This window comes from Papilio machaon, chromosome 3 (genome assembly GCF_912999745.1).
Source record: "Papilio machaon chromosome 3, ilPapMach1.1, whole genome shotgun sequence".
Lineage (NCBI taxonomy): Eukaryota > Metazoa > Arthropoda > Insecta > Lepidoptera > Papilionidae > Papilio > Papilio machaon.
Window position 1 is genome coordinate 5,789,388 of NC_059988.1, and position 27,617 is coordinate 5,817,004.

General features: G+C 34.8%; 1 protein-coding gene across 1 annotated transcript in view; it reads left to right on the forward strand.

The window, feature by feature from the left end:
• Positions 1-575: 575 nt before the first annotated feature.
• The window catches only part of LOC106720450, a 44,847-nt gene continuing 17,805 nt past the window's right edge, over positions 576-27,617 (forward strand). Inside the window, exons 1-5 of the mRNA XM_045686611.1 lie at positions 576-787; positions 7,916-8,432; positions 18,979-19,091; positions 23,500-23,617; positions 25,424-25,506. Of these exons, the coding sequence (XP_045542567.1) occupies positions 8,110-8,432; positions 18,979-19,091; positions 23,500-23,617; positions 25,424-25,506 (637 nt within the window). The 5' untranslated portion in view covers positions 576-787; positions 7,916-8,109. The remainder of the gene's footprint in view (positions 788-7,915; positions 8,433-18,978; positions 19,092-23,499; positions 23,618-25,423; positions 25,507-27,617) is intronic.

Here is a 27,617-nt window from a genome sequence, read left to right on the forward strand (position 1 = left end):
GTCAGCCTTGCTCGCGAGTCGTTACGAATATGAAATAACGATGTCCTAGTTTCATAAAGATATACATATTTACCTGAGAAAAATAAGAACAAAGAGAAGTTCTTTATTTACTATTTACTACATAAGTAAAGTTTTCAAAATCAGGTATAGTGGATCATGTAATTTGGTATAATTTGGTATAAGGATTGGTTTTTGATTTTTAACTACCATCATACGAAGGAGGTTGAGGCTTTATTTTAATTGTAAATGTTATTGCTGTCTCATTTCAATTATCTTATATTATACAAGTAATGAGTTTTGAGGTTGTTTTCTTAACAAGTCTTATTCATATTTGGTTATGGGAGTAATTTTTCCGTATAAGACGCCACCCTCCATCGATTGACACGTTATTCGTAACCGTTTGTTTACTTACTGCTCATGTAGGTGTACTCTGTGTACTAACGCACAAGTATATCTGTTATCAGCGCTGAGGCAACATCGCGCCCGCTACCATGTTCGCGTGTAGTAGATTCTTAGTTCGTCGATGACGACGGATGTGCTGTAACGTGCGACGTGCCATCGCTAATTGCGACTCGTCTCCGCTGCCATGGTAGGAGGAAGGTAGGGTCGGGCACGCGCTATCGTTCGCAAGTGATCAGTGCTGCGCGATCAGCTCAGCCGCGTGGTGTACTGCTGCCGGACCGCAACTCGCGCCAACTAAACCACTGCGATTTGTTCAGTGACGTTATGTGAAACTAATTTATATTTGTGCTCGTTATTGGGAGATTGCCATTATTCTGATACGCAGGTGAATACAACTCCGACCGCTCATCCTCTCGATACGCGATCCTTGTATTTGCAACGTTAGTTCGAAGTTGACGGGACACATGTATATCCTCTTTGATCTTTGTATTCGCCATTTAACGGGTACGAGTACGTTTTATAACGAATGTGTTTTATTGGTATTTTAGTTTTGAACCGTTACTTTAGCGGCGACTTAACATTTGCATAGCTCCAAGGTCTCACTTACAGAGGATTGTGATTGCTGACCAAATTGACAGTTTTTGCGCGCGTTTATCTTCAGATGTCATTAATGCCTATATGACGTTATTATTACATATAAAATTTATATAAGAATTCAATTATTTAATACATTCCATCAAGTTAATTGCAATTTACGTTAACTTTATCTTGAAAATTATAATTATGTTTCAAAAAATAATTATTATTACATATAGGTATTTATTCATATCATAATCTTTAGTATTCAATTAGCACGATATCGCTCTCATTATATAATGGTGACATGTTTATAACTGATTAGGTATTTTGCCAATATTGACGTCTGACATAATTCATTATATGCTTAAATATTTATACAGGAGTTAATAATGTACTTACGACTATATATTATTAATAAGATGGTCAAGTTATCCACCATATTTGCCACAGTAAAATTAGAATATTAATAAACAATTTGAGAAGTTAAAGGAAATTATATTGTACAAAAATTGAATCATGTGAATTAATTTTTTCTTTTGACTCCCTCGGTATGACCGGATCTGAAAATGTTTTATTAAATAAACGTATCAAATATTAACAGTTTACAGTTAAAAACATAATTATATTTATTTGATTTGGGCTTAAACCATAAGATAAATGTGTGTGTAAGATAAAACCATTGTGTGTGTGATATATCGGAATATTGTTGCGTACGGTCCAGTTCCAGTACTCGCATGCTGACGTTGTCCACAACTAACGGGTTCAATGACCAATGTTTGTCTCACTAAAATGTACTATTTGTCCGCGGAACGATTAACGCATATATCATGCGATAATAAATTTTGATTCGCTCTAATTCTTTATGTTTTGTATCAAAGTATATTGATGTAATAATGTTTTTAATTTTGATTAAATATGTTCCCATGTTGGTTTTTATGTGACTTTAATGAGGATAATCTTAATTCTAATAAGTTTTGTTTCGTGTTTGCATTAAGTATCTTAAGTTGTGCTAAACCAGTTTAGATGATTATTCATTTATATACAATGACCACAGAGTTTTGGTCCGAATATATTTACTTTAAGTTTGGTAAATATATGAGTTTTAGATGTACATTTCTTGAATAATACATTTCAAGAATATGGATGGATTAATAAAAAGGATAGCAGCGATTGTTCTTTTTTAAGTTTAGAATATGTACAACATATCATGTACATATTTACATTAGGCAGGTAGATAACTTATGCGTATTTGAATGGTTTTATATTATTTAAGTTAACTTTATATTTCTGAATAGGTACCAAAATGGAGAATTGTATAATGTAGGTCGGGGTTATTATTTTGTTGGCAAGAATACAATACGTACTTGAAAAAAACTTTCGCGATTACCTAAACCTAACGGCTTTCAAATAATCAACGTTGAAGTGTTGGAGAGTGGAGTCTCGGCATGTGTCCGAGTAACGGTAGACTCTCGACTTTCAATCCAGATTCAGATGATAAATTATAACATATAAAATTCCCCGTACTTTGGCTCATGTGTTGTTAATCTATTTTTTGTCAAAAGTAATCAGTATCTCATAAGACGTGTAGCAGAAATAATTTGGCTGCATCTTGATAAATTTATTTCGAAGAAAGATATAAGAAAGACGTTATTACTGTCGGGTTCAATATTGAAAGTTGTGCGATTAAAAGTTCATTTGTTTGTTGCGTTGGGATTCTGTGTAGTAGTTTTGATGTAATTTAATTTAAAATATAATTACACATGCCATAAGTCTGTCAACCCACTCACTTTTATAACATGAATTTGTCTCGTTAAACACTACTTTCATTCAACATGGCGCCATTTTTGAAACGCTAACAACTTTAAATAAATTATGTTTCATTCATAAGACTTAAGTTTTTGTTATAACATGTGGCACTAAATAGCCTTTATTAAGAGATAAACTACACTAAGTTATACCACATATTTCTTGTATAGGAGTTTTATATTTTTTGTCGTCTATCAGTTGTTAAACAGGCATTTCCGGAAAATATGCATAGTATTAAATGCTTGTGGTTAGATACAAATGTCGTTTAGAAGGTTAAACAATGCCGTATAAATAATTGTGAAAAAAATAGTACGACTGTACGACCTTGATGTTGCAATAATAACAAAATACAATTAAATTCAACGTAATCGTTGTTGGTTGGAATTGATTAAAGTCACTTTGTAAGGACTATGTCGACCTGTGACGTTGACGTAATACATATTAGATACAGGGTGGAATATTCATAAATGTTCGATAAAATCCTACTTTATTATACCTAAACTTATTCAAATGTCTCAAGTACTCTATGAAATTAGGAAATTATTATCCAAATTTGCCAAAACTTTAGTTTAGAAACTTTATATTTGGTAAAATATCGATATATGGAACCACATATCTACGGGTTTGCTAAAAGTGGACCTAAATAGTAAGAATATGTCAGTCAACAGAGATGTCGACTTGATATATACGAGCATATACCAAACAAAGCTTGTCACGAGTTATTAGAATCTTTGGTTAAAAAACATCGTCTCTGTATAAGGCAATGGCAGTGGGATAAGTCCGCTTTCAACGCACAAGGTCAACTTCCAAGTCTGGAATTGAACGTGGACCTGTTTGTAGGTGTTGTTGTTTAGGGGAGTAGCGAGAAATAAAGTAAGTATAGAGCTTACTCATTTCGTTAAATATAAAAATTAAATTTATTTTGATCACACCGTTATTAAGTTGTCTGAGTTGAGTCCACGTAGTATAAAAGTAACCTTAAATAGGCTACTACTTCTATTTTAAAATAAGATTAATTATAAATTTTGTTTAAATCGATGTTTATAACTTTTTTCAAGTAAAGCTGTATTTAGGTACTAAGATATATATTTTTCTTATTAAATAATCGACCATATATCACGCACTGACATAGGCGATGCTATGTAAAGGTTATTGTATTTTACGACTAGGATGTCTTGAAGCCGTTCTTTAGATGAGAGCACAATCGATACGAGCTCTGACCTCCGACCTATTGTACCTACGTGAGTATGGCATGACTCCAGAGACAGGCAACGGTTCTATTACTGGTCGTATTTTGAGGAAATTTATTCGTCTCGTAACTTTGTCATGAAATTTAACAAATGTATTGTTTCATTAAAACCGCCTCTGTCCCCTTTATGTAGTCATATTTCTTATTTATTGATTACTAGCGACCCGCCCCGGCTTCGCACGGGTGCAATGCAAAATATACCTACTACAGAATGTCCTTATACACAACGTTCACAGCGTTCACATTAGAAACCTTTAAATTTATCAGTGTTTCTCTACTATATTATGCATTTATTATACATACAAACCTTCCTTAAGAATCACTCTATCTATTAAAAAAAACCGCGTCAAAATCCGTTGCGTAGTTTTAAAGATCTAAGCATACATACGGACATACAGCGAAAGCGACTTTGTTTTATACTATGTATTGATTAAAAAAAACAATTAAAAATGTAGCACGAACAAGCCAATTTTAATCTTTTAGGTCCAAATAAGTGAGAAGACTATCAAGAAAACAAACAAAATCATGAGTGTCATCAAAAATAACAATAAATTAATTTAATTAGCAGACTAGTATAGCGTGACATTAACTAAGACGGAAGTAGGCTACGATGGCGACATTGCTCTTTTATTACTTTATAAACTCGTATAAGGCATTCGAAGGTGTGTCTATAAACATCTTTTAAGAATTACGTAATATTATTTTTATACATCTTCCTAAAATAATCCTAAGCAATGTTGCTTTTGTTAACATTGAAACAATATATTACTACATTTATTTAATTTATTTCCACTAATGGTATGTACATACAATATAATGTCAAAGCTATTTTGATATGTTTAAAGAATGCACATTTTAATACAATTGTTATAAATCTTTAAATCATATCGTTGTATAACTATAAATAAACAGTAATGTTTACGAAATAAAATTCTGACATAAACTTTGTTCAATCAAAAACACAAGAAACATTAAAGCGATTTATTTTGTTTCATTTACAACAGTTTTATTTTAATTAACAAGTTCTTACCGCCGAGTTTCCTATTCATTTGTTTACCTTAATTTATATGTCTCACAATGTATTAATGTAGGTAAAAAGAGTATTTTCGCATAAATGGCAGCAACAATTGGCATAGTGGCACGAATTAGATTAACATATTGGATTTACTATCGCGAGTTACGATCTTCCCGCGCTGAATAAGACACGAGCACGTTCGAACGGCTGACTCTCATCCTCAATGATATCTTGATTTTGAACATAATAGGTGGGATTTTGAAATCGGCTCACGAATTTCCATATAAATTTGTCTATGCTCAATGGAACATTCCTACGGCGGAGCGTTGCTCTGTGTTTGGTGGCGACGCCCACGTCCATGTGCGGCCGCCGACACCGCGCCGTATCCGTCCCGCACTGATTGATAAACCAATTTAATATCATTGTCGTGAGAAATGTGGGGCAACACCACTCTTTTCGCTTAAACACGTTCCGGATAGACTCGTTTAGGACGGTGAATTGTAACGTGACAATCAAAAGTGGTTTAGCGGTTTAGGAGGCTCATCATGCAATGAATTTAATCTTTGAGTTTATTTACAATTATATTAATATCACTGTATAGAAGCGCCTGTCACCTTCGTTCGAGTAAAATTTATATAAACACGTTCACATATTTTCTGCGCACGGTGATTTTACATTGATCAACTCCACGCTGTGTTGTTGGTATTGCGTTTTAAATCATAATAACAAATATAAAAGCAAGATTCATCAGATTAAAAATATTCTACTACATATAATAGTAGTTACTATTACTTTAGTAGTTATTTTCTATATTTCTATTTTTCACTAACGTTCTGGTGTAACGGCATAGCTATGTGAGAAAAAAAAAATAAGTCTATTGCTGTCAACCACGAGACTACTATTAATACGAGGCAGCAAAAAATTAAATTAAAAGAAAATAATTTGATCAAATAAATGCTAGTTTTAATTCGAAGTTAACAATTTGATAATCGTCAGCTCGCGTGCGTGTATTTATGTAAATTAAATTGATACGAAATTGTTCACACGGGCCCGAGGAGCTTTAACCATTATTGTTGAGCGATGCGGCGATATCCGGCTCTATATGTAAACTGTTTTCATATTTAACCTCATCGAATTGGAAATTAGATTCAATCGGTTGCGTTTCGTAGCGTCCTTCATTGTTTGTTGGCCTGGGAAGAATTTTTACGAAGGAATTGGATTTTTTCATTTTAGTCTTCACTATTCCTTTTTTACAATACTTATTATTTTAATCCTCCAGATGTAATGAGAAGTTTTAAGTTTGCTCTTGAAAAACAGCAATAGTTGGGTATAAGTTCTACTACTGGTCAGCAATTTAATCGTTCTGGAACAAAAGCCATTACACTACTTCAAGCCTAATTAAACAATTATCATCCAACTGGCATGAAATCGCGTAACTAGAATCCACTTCTAATTATGTCAGTACAGTGGGCGACATGGCCTTGATCCCGCGTATTACTTGCCCCCGCAACGAACGGCCGGCACTTGTTCGAACTTTGAAAACGTGTTAGGTCGTTGCCGACAATTATCGGCATCATTAACAACCGAGTATGCAGGTGGTAATAAATCGCAAACTTTGCAAGCAAATATCAACTCAATATAAATCAAAATAACTCACTTAATCACGCAATAACCCGAATGCACCGCAAGGATTACGCACGCCATTGCTGTCCTCAAGTTGACTTATGAAAGGAAATTAATTATTAAAAATGACAATTCTCCGCATAATGATTAACTATGCAACCATTGCGACTCGCTAAATCTTATATATAAAATTCTCGTGTCACAATGTTCGTTCCCGTACTCCTCCGAAACGGCTTGACCGATTCTCATGAAATTTTGTGAGCATATTGAGTAGGTCTGAGAATCGGCCAACATCTATTTTTCATACCCCTATTAAGTTTTTTTTAACTGCGCGCGGACGGAGTCGCTGGCGACAGCTAGTATTATATAGATACTTGCGATAGTATTTCTAAATAATTGTGATGACTGTAAAATAAAAGAATCCATTTTGTTTGCTCAATTAAATCCTTTATTCTGTTTAATTTTAGCAACTTTTTTAAAAATATAGCTTCAACAGCCAATTATGAAGAAAAGGATAATTTTGCATATCCGATGAACAATTTCGATAATGTCAGTCGTCGGTCATTATTCGCATGACCGACAAAATCGGCGAACGTGAACGATGTATTGTCGATAGCAATAACGGAGAACTCGGCTCCGCTCGGCGGGCAAGAAGCAGTCGCCGCCGGTGATGTAAGAGCGGCTGGCTTCGACGGTGATGTCAGCGCGCCCACGCCGACCCCCACAGCCCCCGCGCCCCTCACTCTCACCCCCGTACTGACCGCGCGCCGAACCTTCCGCAAGTCTGTCTGTACATGCGTATAAAAAAACTTACCTCTCGTTATTATGATGGAAGTTTAAGTTTAATTCGCTCTTGAAAAGGTAAGCGTAAAAGATAATTATTGTGTTTTATGCAACTCGTTGTTGGTGAATTCGGACGACTCGACAAGTAGGTAACTCGGCGGGCTATGTCTGTACAGTGCTATTGCCGCAATGCAGTCGAGCGGGCCGCCAGTTAACTAGACCGCGACTGATATTGTACAAGCTTTTTCTATTTACTTTTGAGCCGGTCGCCCGCTAAGTTACTCACCATGTTACTTGTCTCATATTTGTCGAATACATTGGATAAAGACGGACTAACTTTTAGTACTTTTAGAGCTTTAGCTTGTTTCCATTAATTATAAGGATCGTTTTAAAGTATCGAATTGAAATTTTTAATTAACATCACCTGCATATCTAAATCTTAAATGTTTCTTTTATAGTATTAGTTAGTAAAATGTTAGGACATTGTGACGAAAAAAGAAATGAAGTGGATAATAGAACAGCATACAGTGAACGTTGCAAGTTGTAGTGCTAACAAAACCAAGGTGCCAATAGTATAATGCCGTGCATAGATAAAGAATGAAGTGAGAAGAGAATAAATTTGAAAATGCAATAAATATAATTGTGTGTGACGATGGAGGGTGCCGTGTTGAGCGCCCAGAGCAATAACAGATTCCGTACGCACCTGAAAAACGCCGCGAGTGCTCTGTGCGCGAGGACGCTGCCTAAGCAAAGATGCAGCGAAGCGGCGGCGAGCTCGTCCCGCCACCACACCTATCCTCGCTCGGCGCCGCCCAAACGTGCGCCCATCTCCTGTCGCATGGAGCCCCTACTCGGTGACCTGACCGCTCCCGCTTCCCCTGCGCACTACCCGCCTGACGTGGTGGTCAGCAAACCGCTCGACTGCAAACCCACCACGCCCAATGGCATGGTCAAGTTAAAAGGAGCATTAGCTAGGTAAGAAACATGCTTGTTCATTAAATAATTCTGCAATTCCATAAGAATCGATGCCAAGAGTGTGAAATTAATATCCATGTCAATATTTACATAGTAGAATAGTTAGTACAACTTGAGTTTAGCAGGCTTTAAATCATTATACTAAAAGCGCTAAGAAACGATGTAATCACTAAAACGATATGGTATAAAACAACAATAAACGATTTTATTATCTGACCTTGGGCGGTGAATTTATAGTTTGGTGGCGTATGGCTGGCCAAAAATGAGAAGCGACCGCCTATCTGGGCTGTGGGTCAACAACATCGACATGACATCATGTCGCTTGTTTACTCAGGTCGCGGGCTAGAGGTGATTTGGTTAATTACGTACCCCACTGCCGCGCAGCGCCGTTGCTTTGTGCGCATTATTTATATGTAACAAAAAAAATTGCGAAATCTCTTGCTCCTTGTTTATAAATAAGAGTAATAATAAGTAATAAATTTATCGTAACCCACTTTTGTTGTCCCACGCACATTTAAATTTGAGATAGATTATATCTTAAAGCTCAAACAACTCAAATCGTGACGACTAAGCAAGCAAGGACCTGTCATCTTTAGCTCGTAGTTATGAACTTGGCTTGACGAAGGAAGACGTAATTTAATAGCTACAACTAAATGCTAGTCTTAAAGTCCATGTCCATATCAAAATTACGTAATTTTATTATGAAAACTACTGAAATGAGAGTTTATTCATTCTTATATAGCTTTGAAAAGGTTCTTTCGTCAATGCTGGCCGGCGATGGAGGAAACTAAACAATTTACCAACACAATGTGTGACTGTTGCATAACATTTATGTAATAAAGTGCTTTACGTGTTTGTTGTTAAACATAGATTTTATGAAAGTACGTGAAAACTTGAAAATTTTAATTTTTGACTTGTAGAGTTGTAATAAATTCAACATCTAAAATTACAAACGTATTTCCTAAAGCAGAATAACCCGGAAGTATTACTTGAATTACGTGAAGTGTCCATTAAGTTTTTTTTAATTCAATGACAGCAAGTTATAAATTCACCAATGTGCTTATTTCAACCCTACCTTTAGATATTTTTTATGTGAGCTGATGACGTTTGTGCCACTAATGTTTACAATTAAAGGGAACAAAGACATGAAGTCATACTTGTTTTTTTCCTGCATCTTAATGATATGACAAATTAAACTAAATAGTAGACTCGCATCACGCGCAGGTGATGAAACACGTCGAGGAAACGTGTGTGATGAGCGGCACACGAACGATTGCTAACTTGGGTCAATAACTTCACATGACGTCACATCCAAAAGCTCATCACTTAGTCACGACCTCTTGGCAGCCATTGTAGGTACGGGTTATGTTAATATGCCAAGCTACACTTCGCTGAGAATATAGAAGTTATTCAAAATAGATTTCAAGATAAAAAATTTTAATAGTTGTCATCCATACTGAGCATGTTTTATGAAAAGTTATGTAGACATATATTACATTTATGAATTAGTAGACATTAAATTATTCTCAGGTAAACTGATATAAGAATAATATTTAATTCTATTTATAATTTATTATTCAACTTCAAATATTTAAATTATAGCTTCAAAAGATATCAAATAAAAAAAAATGTACGATAATAAAAGATGTTAACATGTATTTCTATTATATTTATATTACATCATCAAACGCAGAACAGATGCAATCTGCAAATTAACTGCCTAGCGGAAATATAGAGTTGTTTAATAACGTTGATTAATATTATATGTGTAAACGATTGCAACGAACTGTTAAACGTTTCTGCTGACCATCCCTGTTTTTTGTAAATTTTGTACAAAAAAATGTTATTGATCAAAAACTACTTACTAAATTCCATATCGATGGGTACCGGGAATAAAGCCGCAATCGTAAAAATGAAAATGTTCAGGAAAAAATATTTAATGAAATTATGGAATAACTATAAAACCACTGAATATCTTAAAATAAATTATATGTCACCTTGTTCGTTATTTTTTGCCTAAAGTACTGTTGCAGTTACAAGATTGTATATTTTATCCAAATAGGAAAAAATCGATAAAGATCATATTGCTACTATTTATGTCGAAAGGTTGTTCCCATAATAGTCACTTACAGCTTTGTTCCACGAAAAAAAAAATTAATGTTGATACAGTAATAATATGTTACAGCTTTTTTCAGTGTATTATAGGATACACGATGGATACAGTAACCATAGTTTGTGTTCTTATTCCTTGAACTTGATGAGCGTTTTGTGGACGGTATTCATATTTTACTGTATATTCATCGTTGTATGTTTTTTTTTAATCTTTTATCTTTGCGTGAATATCTTATTTTTATTGACAGTGCTTTTATTATTATTATTTTTTTACTAGAAATATAAGAATGGATCATTTAAAGTGGTAGAAAAAAGAGCATTATGTTATTATTAAACAATCTTTTATTGAATCAAAGTAGCATAATTAAAATGACAAATTCGTGACTTTATAAGACTTTTTTACTTATATTATCCATGAAAATTAAGAATTCCTAATAAAAAAGGTACTTATGCTTAACTTTAAAACTTGTGCTATTTAAATTAAATTATTTTATAAAATGTACCTACTCTAATTATAATAAACTAAGACTAGTTTATTAGGAACTGTAGGAAATAAACTCATCTAAACCAACATTCGTATTATCTTAACATAATAAAAAAATTGGGTACCAAAATATTTAAAGCAAAATCACGTCTAAAGACTTGACTCCTGTAGCGGATCCTGTACCTCAGCAGCTTCGTGGGTTCCACATGCCAAAGATTTATAGAAATCGTGATAATATTGTGGAATATCATGACTGTTACAAAGACTCAGTAGATCAGAGTACAGAGCTTTCGACACAGGAACCGGTTCGTTGTAAGCTCCTTGTAATTCAGGAAGAGTTGCAGATTCAGCTGTAGAATACGTAGTAACAACGTCTAAACGTGTAAATTTCTCTAAAATGTCACCATTATGTTTTACTCGTATTTCGGTGTTAATAAATATATATTATCAGCGACATTTAAGTATATGTCATTTACTAAGAAAGCCATCGCAACTGCTAAGGCACAGGCACAAGATAAATTATATGAATCCCTGAACAGCCCGCCGGGACAAAAACGCCTGTTCCGTATAGCAAGAGAGAGAGAAAGGAATGCAAGAGATGTAAACCACATCAAGTGTATTAAAGACGATGAAGGAAATGTATTGGCGGATGATAATGATATTAAACAGCGTTGGAAGGATTATTTTGAAAAATTGATGAACGAAGAGAATATTTGGAGTGGAGTGTTGGAAAAAGTGCCGGTTAATATTGGTATGGTGAAAGAGATTAGCGTGGATGAAGTAAAGAAAGCGGTGCAAGGTATGAAGAACGGAAAAGCAGTTGGGCCGGATGGAATACCAGTGGAAGTATGGAAGCTCCTAAAGGCGGACGGATTGGTGTGGCTGACTCTATTCTTCAACAAGTTGTTACAGGAAGAGGTGATTCCAGATGAGTGGTGTAGGAGTTCGCTGGTGCCAATTTTTAAAAACAAGGGTGATATACAAATCTGTAACAACTATAGAGGAATAAAGCTCATGTCACACAGTATGAAAGCTTGGGAGAGAGTGGTGGACGGAAGAATAAGAGAGGAGAGTGAGGTAACTCGGAACCAATTTTGGTTTACACCAGGACGGGGGACTACGGATGCCATTTTTGCTATTCGCCAACTTTGCGAGAAATATAGGCGTGTGCATAAAAACCTGCACATGGTGTTTGTAGACCTCGAAAAAGCATACGATAGGGTTCCGAGGAAGGTTTTGTGGTGGGCTTTGAAAGTGAAAGGAGTGCCTGGGAAATACCTGCAGCTTATTCGTGCTATGTATTGTCGAGCCAATACACACATCCAGTCCGCTGTTGGCGATAGTGACAGGTTTGGTGTCTCGGTAGGCCTACACCAGGGTTCGGCTTTAAGTCCGTATCTCTTCCTCCTGGTAATGGATGCGCTAACATCAGACATACAGGAGGAAGCACCCTGGTGTATGCTTTATGCTGATGACATCGTGCTTGTCGGGGAGGATGAATGCGAGGTGCAGAGCAGGTTGGAAAAATGGCGAGATAAATTGGAGAGAGCTGGTCTTAAAATCAGCAGAACCAAAACTGAACATTTGTTCTGCGATTTTGGTGGTCCGACCAGCTTTTCTCCAATCGCTTTAAATGGTGTTGACCTACCAACCTGCTCCGATTTTAAGTACCTCGGTTCACTCGTCCAATACGATGGTGGTGTTGACCGGGATGTGAAAAGCCGAATAAATGCAGATTGGATGAAATGGCGACAGGTCACCGGTGTGACTTGTGATCCAAGAATGCCACCCAAGCTTAAGGGACAGATCTACAAGTCAATCGTAAGACCTGTCTTATTGTACGGATCTGAATGTTGGGCCACCAAGGTTTCGGATGAAAGAAGATTGCATGTAGCTGAGATGCGTATGCTAAGATGGATGTGTGGTGTGACAAGAAAAGATAAAGTTAAGAATGTGCATATCAGAGGAAGTTTGAAAGTAGCGCCAGTTATCGAGAAATTGAGGAGCAGAAGGTTAGCGTGGTTTGGACATGTTATGCGGAGGGATGATAATCATATAAACAAAAAAGTAATGAGATTGAATGTGGATGGCTATAAAGGTAGAGGAAGACCAAAGAAAGTATGGATGGATTGTGTGAAAGAGGATATGCGTAAGAAGGGGGTAAATTCAGATATGACGGCTGATAGAGATGTATGGAGGAGTAGTACATACTGTGCCGACCCTCCATAGGGATAAGGGCAGGTTGATGATGATGATGATTTAAGTACATGTCATTTGTAAACTATCAGAAAACAAAAATTTTGACACAGGTACATTAATTCGAATCATGAACAGATGACTATAAAATTGTAAAATAATTATTGTAGATTATTATCTTCAGTAATACAAATAAAATAACTATAGTTTGGTAGTCTTGTGCGTGATTTAATATTTGCTGCCATTGAGTAACGACTCAACGATAGTTTAGTAGGTACAGCAATGTTTAGTGCGAATCTGTTAACATCAAAGTAGGTACAGTAATGTATAGTGCGTTTAATGTTTACATGATTTATTCCCTGGAAGAAAGCCGTAATTACAATTGCTGGTCTAAAATTGAAACAAAAATTTCACTTCCAACATAACCGTATTGTTCCAGTAATATTTTTCTAAACGTTTACCAGGAACAAACAATTAATGTACAAAGTGATTTTTCTATTTTTGTCATTTTTCATCAGAATTAAGTAAAAAAAATATATAAGGTGTATTTAGGTCCGTAGATACCGAATCTGACTTAACCCGAAGACTGTCGCAATATCCATTGCGACATTATTCCAACTACCCATCGATATAATTCCTCGTGCTCTCAGAATTCCCTTAAAAATCGATCCGTATCGTGAATATTACTTTGTTAACCTGGTGTTAACAAGTAATAAGATAGTTTATAAGCCAATTAATTAAATTTAACAAATTGTGATCTCATTAAAATAAAATAGCCGTCACTGTTATCGGTCCGGAAGTGGGGCATTGTCATTATTGATCGGGGCCAGATTCGATTGCAGGGTTGGCCGGACGAATTATTTTTTATGAGTCATTAATCATTATATGACAGCTGTTCGGAATCAATGTTATGGTAATGAAGTGCTGTATCACCCTAACCTATCTATCCTAAAAACCCCTAAGATATAAAAATAGAGAATTTATTCTTAAAATGGATATAAAACAATCGAATTTAAAATCATCAATTTAACATAGTCGTCCAAATCTGCTAATCGAACGTGGCTAATGGAACGCGAATGGAGTAAATATGCCCGCTAGAGTATAATGAGCGAGCAGGCAATAAAAGGTCTCGCTCGCGCACCATGATGTCATGGCATATTTTTGTAAACGATCGAGTGGCTGGGTCGCACGCGTTCGTAATCTTTTCTCTCCTCGCCTGTATCGCTTTTATGACAACGCTTTGCTTCTAACGCTCACAATTATATTCCGATGTTTTATTGATCGGCATCGCCAAAGGACAAACTGCTGACGATTAGAACAATTGCCAATGGCTGCGTAAATAAATGTTCACATGTACCTGTTCTACTTCCTATTTTGTCTTCTTTTTATTGACATCTAGTTAGACAAAGAAATTACTAGATGGTGCTGGAATACTTCTTACATGATTTTAAAAAATAATACATAGTAACGTTCCTCAAGTAGCTAGTAGCAGTAGTAAGCAAGTAGTATAGTAGCTACAACAAAAATATTGTTCACCGAAGTCTACGACACTTTTGTTCATAATTTTTCCGTTACACGCATAAAACTTTTCCCGTATACAAATCATACCATATACCTATTATTCATTTTTATAAGACTATAGGCTCGATCTCTCGCCTGGGTTTTCTCCGCCAAACCATTCATTCAACAGTTTTATTGTCATCATGTCTGTGTACTGCGTCATGTCTCCTATTCTCTAAAAAGAAACGAACAGTGGTTTTTAAAGATTCTTCGGCAGTGGTTTTCCACGTTAAAACTGACAAACTAGAAATATATATATATATATATATATATATATATATATATATATATATATATAGAATATATTGTCGGTTTTCCATACAATGAATCATCGGTGACATTTACTGAGATAGCTATTGGTTTCAATTAATCTCTGATACATACGGTTTAATTGGTGAACACAAATAAGTCGTTGTTATCCGTTTATTTGATGTGACTATAATTGAGTCGAGGCTGAAATGCCTAATCTACTGCGACATCGCCTTGCATGTCAAAAAAAAAAAACGGAATGCCGCTATGATTGAAATACTGCCACACTGACCTCATCAGTCATTTTTACGTCGTTATAAGCATCAACGAGAACAATGAACGGTTTGTTTTCTTTGTTCCAACAAGAGCGGATATGTCCATACATTTGTGTGAAATATATTTTTTGATTATAATTAATGTTTAATTTTTATGAAGGCAGATAAGAGATAGCTCTATTTCCAACGATTCAAGTAAGAAAGACCACAACAAAAAAAGAACTGGTTTAAAATGGATTACTAAAATAGAATACTAGTTAGGTATCTTCCCTAGTATAGTCGAATATACACTATTAGTAGTATTATAGTACAAGTTAATGTTTATCTTAATGTATCATTTGTCAATCACATAGTAAATTTAGATGCGATATCTTGTGGAATTTAATGATACGGACTTATGTCTCACGTCGTGCTCTGATATCTATTTAATTTAAAAATTATATATGGAAGCCGTCAATTAATAGAACATTATTAGGAATGATGCAATGCAGTATGAGAAACGATTACGTAATGATTGACATAATGCTCATTAAGTCTATAAGAAAAGCTTTTATACGTTATTAAAATAACGTTTATTGTGATGATCATAAAATGAAAATGACAACATAATGAGTAGAAGGGTATTCGTAGACGTAAGGACCACGACGACTAGATCATACAATCAATTAAAAAGGACATCTCCAGTGCCGGCTTTAGCGTTACCATCGCCCTGGGTAGGGATATTACAGCGACCCCTTTTTTACCGTATCTTTGCGGTGGGGGAGTAACAGGTTTACGTGGGACTGTGTAATTCGCAGACCTATTCTGTGGTTCTATCCAGCGCCTTGGGTGGTCGCCCAATTGCGCCCTCCCTAACGCCCGTAGTGCATATCTTTTATTTTGCTGTCATACGGGACTCGGTTCCCGCGGAATTAAAAAAAAACTTCTAGCCTATATGTTCTTCCAGACTATGTCAGACTTAATCAGCTTCTTATAGATTTATATTATAAGGGGGCTCATGCATTAGATACACTATACATAAATATTTAAGTGACGATGTATTTATTTACGGAGAAATCATAGTACCTACTAATATTATAAATGCGAAAGTTTAGATGGATGGATGTTTGTTTGAATTTATCTCCGGAACGGTTGAACGGATCTTGCTGAAATTTGGCACAGATGTAGAACATAGTCTGGAAGAACACATAAGCCACTTATAAAGTTTTTTTTTAATTCCACTCGAACGGAGTCGCGGGTGACAGCTTGTATTTTATAACATTGACTCAGCGATTTGAAATAAGCATTATTTACTTCAGTAGCTTCAAACTCGACCCACTTGAAAGCTGTAGGATCAAGTATTGTATTGTTCATGACCTTGATTAGTCGTTGGTATGCGCCATCCAGGATGCGATTGCCTATAAGTTTGGAGGCGGTTCATACAACTGATCGCTTTTCGTGACTGCTACGTTTTAAGTGTAACTAAAAACAAAAACATTACCGAAATAGATTTTAACTATTTACGTTCTTGAGACATTCGCATGAAGTTTTTGATGCCTATTTGAATATTAATTTTTCGTCAATATAAACCTACAGGACATGCAACTGCAAACCAAAGTATGTATGGTTTCCTGTAGTCTTTTTTGTTAATTACGGAAATTATTTTTTTAGTTTAATTGGAAAAAAACATAATTACGTGTTTAGTCTATCTCTATTATTATGAATCTAGATAATAAAATGTCACTTGAAGTAAGCAGCTGTGACAGCCTAGCGGTGCCCCCGCAGGTTATCAGACAGGTCAAGAGCGATCACGTGACATCACTTGGATCAGTGTTCACGCTCAACATTCAATCACAACTCACTTAGGTCTCTATTCACAGACATATGTTTCGTTTGTATAAAAACAAAGTAATGATTATATTAATACGATTTTTTGTCATGAGTTCTGTGTTGGTATTGTCCTTGAAGTGTGATAGTGATGTTGACCCATGCCGATGTGAACTTTTAAGCTCTATTCACAGCGACAGGTAGGTGTAATGTCGTGTTTATAATAATATACTATATTACACCTTTGTGAAGTTTTATTAACTTGTTTTATATATGTGATTTGTTGTAAGGTAACACGTTTATAGCGTAGTAATTTAATTCTAGCTATATTACAGTGTTCGTGTTTTAAAAAATATGACGTGATCTTTCAATGTGTCCTGCATATCTTTCTTATAGTTAGTTTTTTCGCATCGCAGGTTTGGAAACGGAAGTCTAATGTTGCTATAAATAGTTGCTAATTTAATAATCGAATTTAACACTAATTCCATTGAGATATTAATAGAACTGATGCATTCCTATTTGAATGATGTCAAATGTTAAAGGTTGTGTCAAGTCAACTTGTCAATCGTGTTTTATTTAACCATCGTTAACATAACCTTGACTTTGCAACGTGATAATTTTGCTATGTCAATGACACGCGTAGTTGAATTGTCAATAAAAATCGCATAACGTAAATAACACTAGTAAAGGTACACGTGTATGTAAAGATAGTACAGAACTTGGTCAATAATAGCATCAACATATAGGTAGTTTATGAATTAAAGTCGTTTCCCACTTTAGTGTCGAATTTTCTACAGCAACGTCACAATAAAACCTGTATATATATATGATGCTTTAAAAAGTTATCGACCTAGAAGCATTGTAAACGTCGAATTACATTTCAACGAAGTGTGTAGGAAATAAACGTCCTCGACTGTAACAACCACATCGTATTCAGTTTGTAAGTGTTATTATAGAACTGTAAGCAGGCTCTGTAAGGCATAGCCGAATAAGTCATTTTATGTCTGTGTTAAATGAAATACAGTCTAGATTATTGTCTTTAAGTGAATCTAAGTTTTTTTGTAAGCTTATTCCCTACTATAATATTGTAATTGTGAAAGTTTGAATGGATATATGTTTGTTATCAGGTAATTTCAGAACATTTGGATGAAATTTTGAATAGGTATATATATAAGCTTGGAATAGTGCTTAGGCTACTAATTAAGTTTATTTTTTTTAATTTCGCGTAGACGGAGTCACGGGTAACAGCCATTTCTGTATAAACTTGGCTGTGTTATAATTATTGTAGTGTCTAGTAATGTATTGCGATTGGTATGTTGACCGGATGGTAGGTATAATGTTACCATCCGGTCTATTCAGCATTATTTATTACATGATATCAAAGAGGATAGTCATTGTTTTGGTTCATTTGTGAATGACATCTGTCGACAAAGCTTTTTTGAGTAACATGACTCGAAAACATGCATTGTTTTGTCCACGGCAATACGGAAATACGAAAAATGTGCCATTACATTATTTTACGCGAGTTTGCGGTTTACTTAATTTCTAGATTATTTGAAATTTGATTATTTATTGTTTAATTAAAAAATTACCCAATTATAACGCACCATATTACCATTTCTGAAAAGTTTGAGCCTATTTGATTTTTGTTGATAATGTAAATTGAAGTAGAAGTTTACTACCACAATCCGTCTTTTACCTAATGACTACTAAAGTCTATCACTGTTCCCTTAGTGGCCTTTAAACAATTCAGAACAGTAATTAAATTGTTAAGTACCGATATCGCGTTAGATTCATGTAATAGAGAGCATTGGTGAGGCATGCAGTATCAGTTAGCATCGAATGCATCGTGAGTTGTTTGCAGGGAGGTGGCGAGCGCCTGGGAGTGTCGCGTCGGCCCGCCCGACCGGCCCGCGCCCGCCCATCGAGTGCAGGGACTATTCAACGACATCGAACTCTATCCCACTAAGACGCAGGGTGAGTAGTCTTTTTAAATTCAGGTGTAAATATTATCTAGAATTATTCGTTGTATTTATAAATGAATATTTTGTAATCAATTTCATCTAGACTAATTACAATGTAAAACAAGAATAAGATAGAAAATGTAATTTAAAAACTTTTATAAGTTGTTTATCATTACTGCTACAGTTGTCTTTAGTAAGGATGCATATTTAACTTTAATGTTGATGTAAAGGAGTGGAGTCGCGTGATGCGAGGCGGACATATGAGGAAATAGTAATGTGAATGTCCTCGCTACGTTTACTCATGTCGATTCTAATTTATTACCAAGACGACGACGTCATTTGATCCAATTCGATGAGTGTACGCAGATTGACGGAAGATAAATGACGTCACACGTCAGCAGTTGATACAAGATAAACCGTTGAAATTACACACGCCGCGAATTGTTAGCAGTTAAAGTGTCGCATGCCGTTTGCTACTGTTGGAGAGATAACATCCATTCATTGCGCCTTTTATTGTAGGCTAGTCAAATAAGTTTAAACAATCTATACGGATGATTTCGTACGATGCGATGGCGAAATGGGGCGATTTGTACGATCAATATGAAATGATATAGAAATGTTTTTGATAAAAGTGAAAATATAGGTACTTTAACTATAATACATCCTAAATCCTGATACAGTTCCACGTAATGTTGTCAAAGATTCAAAATCGCTCGACAGGTAGGGAAAGGCATTTATTTAACCAAATAAGCACATAATCACGTTCCACTCAAGACCACTTTCTCAGCGTGACATTTCCAAGCCAAGTATTTGCTTTTATTTCTCTTTGAATCGAATCCATGTTTATATTAGTTACTTTACATGACTTTTTTTTTTATAAAACAACCTTTCTATCTTATTTAAAATAAATTTGTTTGCTTTGGTGCCGTAAATAATGTGAGAGTCACACCAGGTTATCCCAACTGGCTACATGCCAATGAATCTGAATTTTTATATCATATCCCGAAAGTGAATGCTGTGAAGGTGATATAATCATATTTAATTGGCTTTAACAAATTTCTCAGTGACATTAACATTGCTTACGAAAGATTTTGCGATACTATGTTACAGTTGAAGGCCGTTGTTGCTAGGAGAAACAAAAAAGTTGAGTGTAGCCAAGGCGGTAATATGTTGCCGTACCACGTTGTTAAGGAAGCTATAGTCGCTTTAAGATGATAAAAATACATACAAAATAGTACGTTACACCGCGGATGGATAAATAACTTCCATATTACAATAAATGTGCTTTGATGCATTGCAGCTAACAATAGGCATAACAAAAACAGTTTAAATGTCATAGGTGGGTTTCCCCGTCGCCGCAAACAGTAACGTGACCTCAGGGCAATGAATATTGAAGTCAATAAATTAATGGCGATCTGTTGCGGAGATTTCAATCGTGACCCGCGCGTCACTTCTACCACTTCGTGTCACATCAAACAATTTATGAGTACAACAGAGATGGTGCTTTGCCCTTTCCCATTAAATATCTCATAAATCTTAAACGTGTATTTATTATTAAGACCTAGACTTTTCAGTCATCTTATGTGTGTGTACAAAACGCAAACATTCATTTTGATAAGATTGTCTTGTAGACAAACGGGAGTCGTATTTGAGCCTTGATACATAATGTGATTTTATCACAGCAATAAAGTTAGGAGCGACCTCAATGTAATAAGTAAGTCTGGACCATTCTGCCCTTCAATTTTATACTTATTGTTCTGGAGACGGTGCTAACAAAGAAATAAGCACGAGCTACAAGTATGTCGATTTTTACAAACTGTTTTACCAGGTTACGTTATTTTAGTTGTAATCACGACCTATCAAAACCTTTGCTGTGATCTGGCCCTGAATTAAAAATACGTGAAGCCCACAAAATCACAACTTGTCACTGTCATTTAGCACATCTTTGATGTGTGTTTATTTTTTATAGCCACGTGTAACCTATTTGGTATTCTATTTGATCATTTAGTAGATAATTTATTACACTTTATTTTACTCTTGTATAGTTAAAGACATTGTTCATAGTATTTATGATCCCGCCTATTAGAATGTGTGTGTGTTTAGAATTAAACATTAATTATTATTGATGTCTTCAAGTAAATACTTTTAAGTTAATACTGGGCATATTTTACATATTTTTATTCCATTTATAAATTAATTGAAAGTAAATATAATATGTATAAGATATTCGACGACGGCCCTTTCTTCAAGAGGCTTGCTGTAACATTTCTCTTGATTTTCACAACAATAATTATGAATAAATAAAAAATGGCATGGCAAATTTTTTTTCCAAAATTTCCCGGTTTTTATTCAAGATCGTTTTCTTACAGAATAACAATAAAATTTGTTCTGATTACCTTAATTAAAGATAAAAGACTGTACCGCTAGGCGGCGATTTTACGACGGCATTTTGTCAGAAGTCCACCTCCCCGCTGCGAACTGATACGTTCGATTTCCAGACTCATTAAGGCTCGCAAAAGTCGGCGTAATTAGTGCCTTGTAAGTTATAGCCTCAAGTCGGTGAAATACTAATTAACATCGGTAGATAAAATACAATTATAATTTGAGTAAATCTTATCGTCGATATTCAATGACTTATGAAGCGATTATTAGAGATTGCAATAAATATTCCTTAAATTTGACGTACAATTCTTGTAATTTCTCAAAATGTCCGCAATATTTAATAATGTTTTTTTTTTTTACAAAATTTAGCATTTTACAAAGTTATATCTATGTTGTAGTTAACTTGTGGCTACAGTAGTTGTCATTAGTAAGGGAAACTTCTATTACTTGTGCACTCGTCTTTTGATCGATTTTTTAAAGTCCAGTCAATTGTGCTAAGTCCTTGTAAAACATGACATTGTGTGAATGACAGGGTCTAATAATTGTAAATACGCAGTTGATTTTGTTTTTATTGTTCCCCGAGTACGTATTCGCTGTTAGATACCGATGATTGCGACAGGTGTTGCGTTACGCCGCGAATGATCTCATCGCTATTGCTCACCCTGATAATATAACCAATATCTATAAATGGCGTACCGATACTTTACACCGACCGCCTCTATACGGTTTCCACGATAGTAGTCTATTTAAAAAAAATAATAAATTCAGCGAAGTAAAGCTTCTTGTGTAACGTACCATAAACTTCGAACTTATTAATATAAGTTAGTAGTTACGATGTCATATATGTTCCTAAATTTACTTATCAAAAGTAAAGCCAAGAAAGTATACCAAAAAGAAATAGCGCTCGCTATTCCCCGAAGGTGAGTTCGGTCATCATACGGTTAAAGTAAAGGTAATAGTTAACAAAATTAATATAATGATCTGTTATTATAGACATAATCATGACGCTAGAACACCATTTTAATCTTTATGTTTCGTGTTTGCCCAAATATATAGAGACTTAGAAAAAATATAAAGAGTTTATATTGTTATTTTAATAGCGTCAAGTTGATTTGCGCAATAAGAATTGGTCACGGAACATGTTTTTTTGCACGGAAGACAATACACAGCTCGTTTGAAGTATGAGCACGTTATTAAGGAAGCGTACTATTGTTCTGCTATGCTTACTATGAAGCTGTTTAAATTAATATGTACGTCTCGTGGCGCGTAGATCCTAATTGGCCGTGTTATCCTCGTGGCTAAGCCGTAAACATTAATCTTGTCGGTAATTGCTATCTGTAAGCTGTAAGCAATCAACACTCTCACTGCTGACTTAATTCACTTATGTTTATTGTTCTGAACGCTAAATATGGTTGAAATGCTGTTCAAAACGGGTTTAATAGTATAATTTCTGTAGTAAACATTTTGCATCACTTTCGTCGGAAGCAGTTATTTAGTTTCAAAGTAAGCATGAAATCAATGTCATTTAACACGTAATGTAAACGCGGTCATAAATTTGAGTGCCCTCCCTCACGGCCTGGACATAAAATCACGGCGATGACGCATGCGGTGTTTTGGTATCATAAATATGTTGTGCAGGCTCAAGTAGCAATCATTTAACCTCTGACTGATTAAATGGTACGTTCTGACCGGTGCGGACATATAGCTTATGAAGTAAACATTATATTGTTCTTGTGTGTTATATTTACTGTTAATTACCTATATAAATAGTTAGAAACTATTGGATAAAAGATTTTTTATAATTTCAATTCAAAAATTTGCAATAATAATTAGTACTTGCGCCGAATGAATATTTCTCTTTTACTTCAACTACAAATGTAGGTACCAGATTAGCGTTTATTGCTCTGAAAGGAAATCCAATTTTGTCTAATATTTCTGGTTTTATTTGTTCCGAAAGACTTTATATTTATTATAAATTTTATATTTATTGCTAGCTTTGTATGAGAGTTATTACAATAATGTTGTATTTATTGTTGTAGTGTTCGAAATGTTGGTGTGCGCGCGTCAGTGTGCGCGGCGCAAGTCGCTCATTCTCACCTTCGGGGAGTTTTGCGTGTTCGCCGCGGAGCTACGGCGATGCTCAAGGCAGGCTCGACAGTAAGTTGACTAAAAAAAAAATTGTTAATAATAATAATAATTTATTTATTTCAGATAAACATCCATTAATTGTTAGTTAAATCGTCATGTATTCAGTACAATCGATGCTATCTTCCGACCATCAGATAATCCTACATGAAACGCTTTAAGCTTTAACTTTTAGTTTTTCATATTCTAACGACGAGTCTCTTTTGTTGTAACCATTATATTTCAACAATTTTGCCATCTGTCTCTTTCTCTTTGTAGGAATAGAGATAAGAATAATTTTCTAAAGCAGCTGACGAAAATAGTTACATCTCCTATACTTACCTAACTCTTTTCGTCGTCTGTGTCTTCTTCGCATTTTTAAATTTCTTCTTACTATCATGTGTTCAATTAAAGATAAGTTGACGATTGTGAACTAGCGAGTGAAGTGAAAGTTTTCACTAACTATTAATAATTAGTCAACGCTCGACTTTCAAAACAATTTCACCTGCATGTCGTAACGGGGAATAACATTTGTGTTTTATTAAAAAATCACCTACAGTTATTATTTATCTTATCGATAGTATTTATACATGTAATTCATTATCTTTTGGGTGTTAAATTGTATGAGTAATCGATACCCAGGCTTATGGTTTTTGAATAGAAAGGGCATAACCTACATAAACTTTTTACTAAGTAATATGTGACGAATGGTGGTTAAAATGAATTCATACTTTTGTCATCGTTTGTCACTTTCGTTGCTTAGAATTTTTTATATCATTAAGTTCCTAAATGAGTATTATTGTATGAGTTAGCTTACATGATATATGAGTTCATACGCTGTGCATAAACACAAAGCAAAATAGAAACTGCCTCTTATTTATGCCACTTTAATATTGCTAACAAAAAATCCAGTGTACTATGGGCCATTTACATAATTATGCGTACTACCACTAATACTAGTCTTTTGTCAGGTATGATATTTCTCAATTAATTACGAATCTAAAATCGAAGAACCGTAATAATAATGTCACATATTCCCCACTTATTGTATATTTACAAAATTCTACCAAGTGCACGTACATTCTTGGCATTAAATCAAATTGTAGCGCTTCGGGTAACGCCTTGCGGTTTATATAACATGGATAGCCGAATAAAAATAATAATAACTGAGCAATTAGTGGCCGCAACGTCCGTTTCGGGTGCAACATGAATCAGTTTAATTTTGTCGATGACGTTCTGTCTTGTTTCCCTCGATCTTGAACTGCGGACACACGGCCGCAGCGGAGCGTTGACCCACGCCTCACACAATGAGATATTGCTTCTGCTCGTGCATTGGACATATTACAATGCGACTCGCGTCATCTGCGACGCCTGCGATCTACTACACCAGACCTAGTTGCAACCACAGATTGTAATATTGTTCCTTTTACCTGATTCAAGGTCCATATGCGGACTGTGTTACTCTTCAACCAACAGGCTTAGCACCGTATAAGTTTGCCAAATGAAAATTATAACTCCTCTAAAGAAAGCATGCATCCAATACTCATGATTATAAAATCTAATAGATTTCTATTAGTCTAATTCTAATAATGTAATTTTTTTGCTGACTATTTACGGCTGATTAAAGGCGTGGCCGATCTGAAACCATTCGCCATAGCTAGTTTGTAGCCAGCACGTGGTCTGTTACTTGGTTAATCATGATTCACGATTCTTAATCTACCCGTGACTGATCTACGTCTAATTTATCCCAGTAAATTGCATTTGATCCGCCAAGGACTTTGAATGTCGTGTCAGTTTTATTTTATGCGATAGAGTTTAAAACAAAGCCTTTATTCGCAGAGTTTCCAACAAGCCCGACTCTCCTGTGTGGACCGTGGACAAAGACCTTCGGGATAAGGATACGTTATGCAAGCATATGAACGGTAAGTTTGTACCTCTTATTATATATACAATAATTTAATGTTACTATGATAAGTAAAACTAACAAATTTTAGATTTTACATCATCAATCATAAAGTTTATAATATAAAACAAGTTAATTTGGTTTCAATTCAAATAATATACATATCCGCAGTGTAAACAACTGCATGGTGCATACGGACAGGGCAGTGGTACGACGTAACGCTTCCGCAACCAATTTAGCTTGTTCCTTATGCTTTGTTTGTGTTATTTTGTATTGCGGAAGGTCGATCGGAGACAGCGTCCCGTGATTCGAGACGTGACTAAACTTTCCGCACGGTACCAATCCAGAAATACACCGCGTAGCCCCCCGCCGGTGCCGGTGCCGGTTGGGAACCAGGGTTGCTTTTTATGTCAACAATATATTTATGTTTTAAAGTTTTCCTTGCTTTGTCAGACTTATTTTATTACTTATACTGGACTTAATATCATTAATTTTTAGGTTCGTATTCTCTGATACATTAACTTTAATATAATTTACAACTATGTAAAAAAGTAAATCTTTGTCTATTGCACGAATAACTAATTACTGTTTTAAAGAATACATATTTAAATACTAAATAAAGTAAGACGTAGTAAATTTTATTTTATTGGCGAGAGTGGATCGTGGTTTTTAATCTGTAATAAATTGAAAAAAAGCTAAGTCAGTTAGTTTATTGTCGTTATCCACCCACGTCTTGCCTATTCAAACGCTGTGTTTCGCCATCTGAACAAATTAATGATTACAGAGCCATCGCAATATTGTATGCCTGTGGTATACGTAAACTTTTAGGTTCGCATTTCTGAGTTGCAATTAGTTTTTCGGTTGTCACGTGTATTGTTTATTTATCTCAGCAGTCTGTTGTATTTTCAGACCTTTTGTATTATGTCTAATATATGGTGTCACATTATATATATTATATACGTGCATATATATACGATGTTTTGAAAAACGGCGGCATCTCGTTTGATAAATGCCAGTATTATTTATCTATGAGTTGCATGGCAGCGATCCAATTCGTAAATTACTTCATAATATTTGTAAGCGATTATAAATATCAAGATTGGATAAAACGAAATATACGTAATAATGTTTATCTTTTTTTTATTGTCACGATAGTCGTATTGTAAGGTGGAAAAAATCTTTTTCAATTCCCAAGTGATATACGATACGATAAAATGTTTAGTTGACATACCCATGAAATTGGTGGTTATTTTCAAGTGTGTACAATATTTGCATTAAAGTAACAAAACAAAATAAAGATTGTTACCATCATATAATGACCTTAAGGCACTCTTAGGCTGAAATTTATAGTCGGTACTCGGACTTAGCTCCGACTTGACTTAGGTTTATCTTATGGCAAACTCATCTAAGCATTTGCTTAAAGTTATCTCAGATTCGAATTTATAGTCTTTCTGGGCTGAGATTTTGTCAGTGTTGCCAATTTAGCATATTTTATGCAAAATTTGGCAGAATTTTAGGACATTTAGCACATTTTTCTTCATTTAGCATATATCATTATTTTTATTACCATATTAACTTATATAGATATAAATAAAATTTAAAAATGAACATGATGCATTTTAGTAATATTCAAGAAATCACGAGGTAATCATTATATATTTTTTAATATATGTAATTTAGTTCGGCATTCATAACAACGAGTATAGCAGATCCACTTTAATAGGCCACATTTAATACTTGGAGGACTTTTAAGAAGATAGTATATTTAGACATATTATAACAGGTCTTTAAGCACATTTTGAAGAAGCCGAGGTGGCAACAGTAATTTTGCTAAGCAAGGGAGTTTTACAAAAGTTTCTATTCGCACAATATCTTCTTGGTACTTCTCAGTATTTAGAAAAAATATATTTAAAATACATGATCCATATATCATTTAACTTATTAATTTAATCGAATAGTTGTATTTATTTATAATTTGCTATCGAAATTATAAGCAAAACGACGAAATTAACATTTTTAAATTAACACTTTTGTAAAATTATGGTTAGGTATACGGTAGAACGGAACGAGATTATTTGACTTGTCAAAGTAAATGACAACGTCAAACCCATAACCTATTTAATTTTGTTA